Genomic DNA, 7,831 nt, shown 5'->3' on the forward strand with positions numbered 1-7,831 from the left:
AAAAAAAAAAAAAATTATAGCACCAAGATCTTATTAAAGAATCTAATGCTAGATTTGAAAGTAAGTCCAAAATAGCAGTTAACTGTTTATCACTTGAATATACTGCCTTTTTCAATATGACATTTTTATATAAACACAGAATTTTTGTTATGTTAGGAAAAAGAGGGGAGGGGATGTTATCTATACACATATCTCTCAATGAGGGCAAAAAATTAAAAGAGGACTATTTTAATCGCTAACATACAAATTAAAAAAAACATACAGTTACTATAGAGTCAGTTCTGACTCATGGTGACCCCATGTCAGAGTAGAACTGTGCTCCCCAGGGTTTTCAGTGGTTGATTTTTTGGAAGTAGATTGTCAGGTCTTTTTTCAGAGATGCCTCTGTGTGGACTCTAACCTCCAACCATTTGATTAGCAGTGAGTACCACCCAGGGACTACAAATGTGCATATAAATGATGCAAAATTATGCATGTTATCCATTCATTGAAGCAGACCCAGGATAGTCTTTTTTGAAGCTGTTGGTCACCACTTGATTCAAATATAACTCTGATATTCTTGAAAACAATAAAAGTAGACTTATCTGTAAATAAAAATCTATACTTAAGACTGCCAGTCCCCCAATTAGTCTGAAACACTTAGTACTAAAATAGTAATGTACTGCATTAAAAACTGAGACTGTATCCCTCTGTAAAACATATCAATAATAACTGTACAGTTAGAAAAACTAAAATGTAATTTACTTTCTGACTGTTGACATTATTTTCCCAGAATATTTATACTTTCTACGTGGTAGGTATTCAAATATAGCACTACTTTCAAACTTAAACTAAACTCATAGGTATAAAAATACTTGAAAGCTGCAAAATTCAATTCAATTACAAGTCCACTGCAATATATAAACTATAAGATTCTTAACTTCAAACACAGAAAGCAACAATGTCCTAGATTCATTTAGAGATCAAGCTTTTGCTCAAGGAAAACTTGCCAATTTTTTAAGTGTTTTATCAATCAGATTTTCCACCTCAAAAGAATAAAATTATGAATATAAAAATCCTAAAATTAAGCTAAATTTAGTCTCAAGTTTTTCCATTCTCTGTATAAGAATAATGGAAATCAAAATGCAATGTTTTCTTTTGCCTATCTTAATATGAAAACACACCAACAGGAACATTCAATCAACTTTTGGATTTAAAAGGGTTTGGTAGTAGTTTATAATAGGTAAATTTCAAGAATAAGATTTTAAAATCTTACCGTAACCGATAGCTTCAATTTCCTTCTACTCCAAACCTTTTATTGGGATCTTACACAAATGTTCTAGATCTTTCCCTCCCCTGAATTCTTAAAATTATTTCAGTAAACATCTTCTGAGAATGTGCTATGTAAAATACACTTTGCTAAGCATTTGCACATACTTTATTTCAGCTAAGGCTCACATCAACTATGTGAGGAAATCTTCATTTTACATATAACTAAACAATGCTGAGAGAAGCTAAGTAACTTGTCTCTCTTGAAAATGTTAAGAAGTATTGTGTGCATTTCAACTAAGGCTTTCAGACTACACAACTGTACCCTATTACTTTATTTTGTAATCACATACTTTGTAATCACATGCCTTACGATACATCTGTACTACTGTCTTTTACTTGTGTATTTTTTAAATTTTCCTCTTGTATGAATGGTCCTGCGTATGCTATTTAAGTACAATTATATTATCCTTTGATATCTTAGTGTCCATTAGCAGACTGATTCAAGTTGCTTGTATGCTTTAAGAATGACAGACTGTGTCAGTATGGGTAGGTTTTAAAAATTCTCAGTCTCGCTATTGTAAAATAAAAATGAAAGCAAAATTAATTTGCTTACTTTTAACGCTTTACATGTACAGCAAAACCTGCGAAAGCCAGAACTGTGTAAGGCAGAAACCTGTCAGAGAAGGAAAGCATAAATATTTTCTATTAATAGAGAGTGACAGAAAAGTGGTAAGACTGTACCCTGTCAAAGGCAGAAACCTTTCAAGACCCAGAAAGGCAAGGCAGTCCCAACAAGTTCCGGCTCTCACAGGTTTCAGTGTATTAACCCATTGTTCTTGTAACAGCCCTATGAGATTGCTATTTATTGTCTTCATTTTATAGATGGAAAAACCAAAGGCTAGAGGTGTTCTCTAACTTTCCAAAAAGTTACAAACTAGTCAGTGGAGGAGCCAGGCTTCAAAAGCCAAGGCATTCTATCTTAAGTGCTTACTCACTTAATGTCAAAACTGTCTCTCTAGGACTAGATAATGACTATATGAAATAGTGTATTCAGACAGTTAAAAATAAAAAAGTTGTTGTCCAGTCAATACCTACATATAGTGACCCCATGTGTTTCAGAGTAGAACTGTGCTCCACAGGGCCCATTTGTTCAGAGTGGAACTATAGGGCTTTCAATGGCTGTGACCTTTGGGAAGTAGATCACCAAGCTTTCTTCTGAGGTGCCTCTGGGTGGATTTGAACTGTCAACCTTTTGGTTAGTAGTAGAGCTCAACTGTTTGCGCCACCCAGGGACTCCCTTCATACAGTAGGGAGATTCAAGCATTAATTCCTTTCTTTTTCTTCACTTCTCTTTCCTGTTTTCTCTGGTGATCAAAGGCAATGTAATGAGAGAGAGAAAAGCAAAGAACACAATGGCTTCAACAACGTCGGAAAAAATTAAGCAAACAATAAAACAGGTAGCCCCACGTTATTAATACGTTAATTTTCTTCTTAACCTGTTAATACTTTGAAACTCAAGGTAAAACAGTATTTTATTGGCAAGGTAATAGAGTGTAGTGGCTAAGGGCCTTTTGGAGTCTCACAGCTCAATTATTATTCTGACTTTCCCACTAATTACTGTGTGACCTTGGGTACGATACTGTCTTCATTCATTCATCAAAAAGGCTGTTTCCATATGGGTAACTCATTGCCTACCAATCGATTCCGACTCATAGCGACTCTACAGGACAGAGCAGAACTGCCTCACAGGGTTTCCAAAGAACGGCTGGTGGATTCCGACTGCTGAACTTTTGGTTAGTAACCACTGCACCACCAGGGCTCCTTGGGTAAGATATTTTCATTCATTCATTCATTCATCAAAAAGTCTGTTTCAATACTAGTAAACCTGGTCAAATGAATCCTGTAACATAGGACCGTTGGGAAGAATAAATAATTCATATAAAACGCTTGGCACAACTCTTGGCATTTATAAGTGCTCAATAAATGTTGCCTATTATTACTTTGAAAACCAGAGAGTAGGACAATGAACAGAGTTAATTCAACTAAAAGAAGTCCAGTACTCTATTCCTTGGAGATTTGCTCAATTTGCCGATAATTATGGTGTTATCAAATCAGACGGTATTTAACAAATCATCACTAACTCTTGATCGTTCCTGCCAACTGTGTGCTCCTCTCTTCTAAAGGAACTCTCTCTCTCTCCCCCAGGGAAAAGCAATGTCATCTCAGGTATCTGAAAATGTTTGCTTTCTATGGAACCTAAGATCTGTAAATTAGCCACTAGAGTTCCCGGTTCCTCTCAATTCATTAGGGGTCTAGGCCTAATTTGGGAGTGAGGATGCGGAGAAAGGGGCCTCACAACCAAACACCTAGATATAAAGCACCATTCTGGTAAAATGAGATTAGGCAGCTCTCCTAGAAGGATAAGAGCTGGACACTTAGGAAAACAGATCCCGGAGCCGGCAACCCCCGCCTGTCAGCTGAGAGCCAGCAACCCGCAGGCAGGCTGGTGCAAAGGGAGTCTCGGGTTGCCCATACAGAGCCAGGCCCAGGGAAGGCCGAGGCCTGGGTCGGGGCTGGGGGGTGTGTCGGGATGTTCCTCCCTTGGGCCCCGCGGCGGGGTCCGGCGGACCCGGGGCCCGGCTAGCTCCCTGGAGGGGCTACAGTGGGGGCGGGGGACGGGCTACGCGGCGGTCAGGGGATGAGGCAGGGAGGGAAGGGCTGCTGAGTCCTCACCGCGGGCCGAGGGCAGTGGATAGAGCTTCTCCGCCTTCTGCAGGAATCGCTGGGCCTTCTCGCGGTTGCCGGCATTCAGGGCCTCCCGGGCGATCTCGACACATTTCTCCGCCTCATCCCGGTTCCCCTCCATAGCTTGTGCCTTCTTCCGTTTCCTCTGGCAGCGCAGCTACGAGGGGCGGAAGCCGCCGCCGCGGAGAAGGCGAGGCCAGGCCCGGGTGGGGCCGTGCGGTGGAGAGCTGGGAGGAGCGCAAGGGACCGCGGCGGCCCCGGCGGCGGCGGCGGCCCCGGTGGCGGACAGACGGCCTCGCAACTCCGCCTCCTCACGGTGGCTTCCCCGCCCCGAGCGGGCCGCTAAGGCGCGAGCCGCATTCCTCCCGGCCCTGGGACTGGGAACCGGGGTCTGGGCGTCCGAGTTGACTCGGCGGCTGCCGGCGCGCAGCACCTCTAGGCTCGGGGCCGGCGCAAGCTGACCAACCCGAGGCGGGGGTGTGGAGAGAAGAGAGGAGCGGGCGATACCAGCTCGACTGCCTGGCAAGGGGGTTACGGCACGGCGGGATTCCGGCCGCCGGCATTGGAAGCCCCGGTCCCCAGACGTCCGGACACAGCCCGCGCAAAACGGATCCTGCCTTCTGGGCGACCAGAGCGACAAGATGGGAGGGGGCACTTGTTTTCAGGGAAATTCCCAGGACTCGAAGGCCCCGCCTCTGAGCCCCCCTAGCCGGAGGAGGATTTGGTCAGGTGAGGCCTGCGCGTCAGTCCCTATGCGGCGCTTCCGGAACAGGTGTTCGTGAACGCGTTAGAGCGTCGTTTGACCCTAACCCGGGTGCTTTTTAATTGCCTTTTTACTTCAGTTACACATCATCCTTCTGACCCAGATTCCATTAGATTGTCTGGCCAATCAAAAAGAGAAAACAAGTGGTTTAGTAATTTGTTTTGCAATTTTTCTGGTGAAAAGTAGCTGTGACCGTAATCCTGTATGACCAAAACAAGGCAGGAGCCAGCCCTTTCTGAATGTATAACCATCACCTAAGTGGACCTGGTTTTCTCCTTTTCCCATTTTTATGGTAGTATCACCAGTTAAAAAGGTTATCATGCTACGTTGGTTTCCTTAGGGGGAAAAGGGAGTGCTATTGTTTGGTAAATGCATCTAATTTTTAAAATTTTTGGAGATGAACTAACTTGCCAGAAGCTAAGTGTCAAAATGGTCCTCCATTCAACCCAACCAGAAGATAGCCATTTGTACATAATGTTGTCAAATCATGCTACCAACTACCAGAGGAAATCCAGATTTTCTTCTATAAAATACAGATAGTACAACCTCCAGAATGTTAAGAGTACTGAACAATTTCAGGTAGATATAAAAACAGTACCTGGCATGGAAAGTACCCCTTCTAGCTATAATCTTCAAAATCTAAGCTGTAAATTCATTCTGTAGAGTATGCTCCTTAGAAGGGAGACTTGATCTCACATACTTTGGACATGTTATTAGCATGGACCAGTCCCAGGAGGAGGACATCATGTTTGTAAAGTAGTATCAGCGAAAAAGAGGAAGACCCTCAGTGAGATGGAATGACACATCATACTTTAGACATGTTATCAGCATGGATCAGTCCCGGGAGAAGGACATCATGTTTGTAAAGTACCATCAGTGAAAAAGAGGAAGACCCTCAATGACATGGAATGACACAGTGGGTACAACAATGGGCTCAAACAGCAACGATTGTGAGGGTGGCACAGGGCTGGGCAGTGTTTTGTTCTGTTGTACATACAGTCACTGATTCAGAACCAATTTGACAGGCACCTAACAACAGGCACCTACCTGCCCCTCCCTCCCGGTTACATAGTGCACTGGTGTAATACCATCACATACAGTAAGCACACCCAATGTACAAACTGAGATGGCCATACCTTAGTCTAAAACAGCAGCTTATCCCACCGCAACTCCTGCCAAAGCTTTAAAATGTTCAGGAGCTCACTATATAATATTAGGGAAAAAAATCATACTAGGGCCATCTGACTTTGTTGATGAATAGAATAACAGTTTAATTCCAAGTAAGAACCATGTTTAGTTATTGCTGGATTCAAACAGACAAATTCCTATTGCGGTCAAGCAAACTTATAACACAGCTAAGTTTGGGATATGACCTTTATTGAGCTTATCCACCAGAGTGGAAATAATGTCTGTACAAAACCAAATGTTTGTTACTATAACTTCTGCATCACAATTAAAATCCGAACAGTTTTTTAAAAACAGTCAACTCAATCAAAACCCACTACTTCAGAATCAATAGCTTCTTTGAAGCCACAGTAACACTTAAATATGGTTAAGACTCGAATGCAGAAATTTGGTTGGTTGGAAAGCTAATTAAACTTCCAACTTGCTCAAATAGAATTACAAAAAGGCAAAATTGTGTTTTTCACAGAGATACAGTCCACTGGAATCACCAACACTGGACAGCTGTTAGAATATTTAGAGTCCTGAGATAATAAGGAATCCAGGCATCCTTTAGACAGTCTTCTGTTGTCCTTTCTTCCCAATCAGAGATTTGTGGATGTGAGGAATGACACCTAGGAGAGTGACAGGTATTAATTCAACATATATATGTGTGTGTGTATATATATATATGTAGATATACAGTCACATAGTATATAACCCAGGTAGCTTATTGTTCAACTTGAAAGAGGTCTTTAAAAATTATTAAGCTCAAATATGCAAAGTAAAAATTCATTTTGAGTTATATATGTAAATCAAACTTCAAAAATATGCAACCATACTGCATCAGTGAAGATACATTTAAGAGTTCTTTTAGACTATAGAAATAATGGAAGTTAAAGATGCAAATAATTCTTTTCTCAAAAGCAATTTAAAATTCAATTCTAGTAGTTACATACCACCACCAGCAATTGTAGCCTTGATAAGAGAGTCCAATTCTTCATCTCCTCGAATAGCAAGCTGCAAGTGACGAGGGGTAATACGCTTCACCTTTAAGTCTTTTGATGCATTTCCTGCCAGTTCAAGTACCTAGAAGACAGCATCTAATTAATCTTCTAACTTTCCTCAGGCCAAGATCCAGAGGAGAATCAAACCTTCATGAACATAAATCTACCCATTGTCGTTGCCCCCCACTAACTTAACGGCTAGATATGCAAAAGCTATAAAGGGGGCACGCAATTATTTACAGAGCAGCAAACTCAATAGGATGCCTTGTTGAACACCAGCTCCCTCTAGCGTTCTCAGAGGCTTCTCGCGTGTTTAGGGCCTGGGAGTTTTCTTGCATCACTTTCCTCCTTCCCTCTCACCTCCCCCCCCCCCGCAAGCCTTTACCAGATTATAGGCGTACACCCCTTTACCTCTGCGGTGAGGTACTCCAGGATGGCTGCGCTGTACACAGCGGCAGTCGCGCCCACACGTCCATGGCTGGTCGTCCTAGATTTCAGGTGTCGATGAATACGGCCCACCGGAAACTTAATTTTAAGCACACATAAATGCACAAAAATTAAGTCAAAGACAAGAAAATTATACGCGCGCCAAAGCAAAGAGCATGGGCGACGCTGTTGCAGAAACACTCTCCAGCATCAACACACGTGATCTCCCCCCTCCCCGATATTTATCGTTATCAGCAACCCAAGTCTCGACACCGCGTCGCCCACGAAAAGACCAAACGCCACTCTAGAACGATGATAAACAAGAAAGGAGAGCAAAGAAAAACGCCACGACTCCGAGACTGCACGTACAACTACTGACCTGCAAGCCGGCTCTCTGCGAGCGGGAAACCGCCTTTGTCTTGGCCTTTCCGGAGTCCTTCCCAGCCTTACCGCCAGCCTGCAGCGCGCACACGCCCGC

General features: G+C 42.8%; 2 protein-coding genes across 8 annotated transcripts in view; both read right to left on the minus strand.

Moving 5' to 3' along the window:
- The window catches only part of DNAJB14 (DnaJ heat shock protein family (Hsp40) member B14), a 55,435-nt gene extending 49,892 nt beyond the window's left edge, over positions 1 to 5,543 (minus strand). For 3 of the 7 annotated variants that reach the window (XR_002824667.1, XR_002824668.1, XM_023734720.1), the window contains exon 1: positions 3,985 to 5,543. Coding sequence is in view for 4 of the 7 variants with exons in the window: in XM_023734720.1 (XP_023590488.1) it covers positions 3,985 to 4,117 (133 nt within the window). In the remaining 3 variants the exon portion in view is untranslated. The remainder of the gene's footprint in view (positions 1 to 3,984) is intronic. The other 4 variants (XM_023734717.1, XM_023734718.1, XM_004380184.3 and 1 more) reach the window with 4 other exon arrangements.
- Positions 5,544 to 6,118: 575 nt separating this feature from the next.
- Positions 6,119 to 7,831, minus strand: part of LOC101357385 (histone H2A.Z) — a 2,349-nt gene continuing 636 nt past the window's right edge. The window contains exons 2-5 of the mRNA XM_004380185.2: positions 7,733 to 7,810; positions 7,339 to 7,452; positions 6,880 to 7,009; positions 6,119 to 6,555 (exon numbers count right to left, since the gene is read on the minus strand). Coding sequence (XP_004380242.1) covers positions 6,494 to 6,555; positions 6,880 to 7,009; positions 7,339 to 7,452; positions 7,733 to 7,810 — 384 coding nt within the window. The 3' untranslated portion in view covers positions 6,119 to 6,493. The remainder of the gene's footprint in view (positions 6,556 to 6,879; positions 7,010 to 7,338; positions 7,453 to 7,732; positions 7,811 to 7,831) is intronic.

This window comes from Trichechus manatus, unplaced genomic scaffold (assembly GCF_000243295.1).
Source record: "Trichechus manatus latirostris isolate Lorelei unplaced genomic scaffold, TriManLat1.0 scaffold00071, whole genome shotgun sequence".
Taxonomy (NCBI): domain Eukaryota; kingdom Metazoa; phylum Chordata; class Mammalia; order Sirenia; family Trichechidae; genus Trichechus; species Trichechus manatus.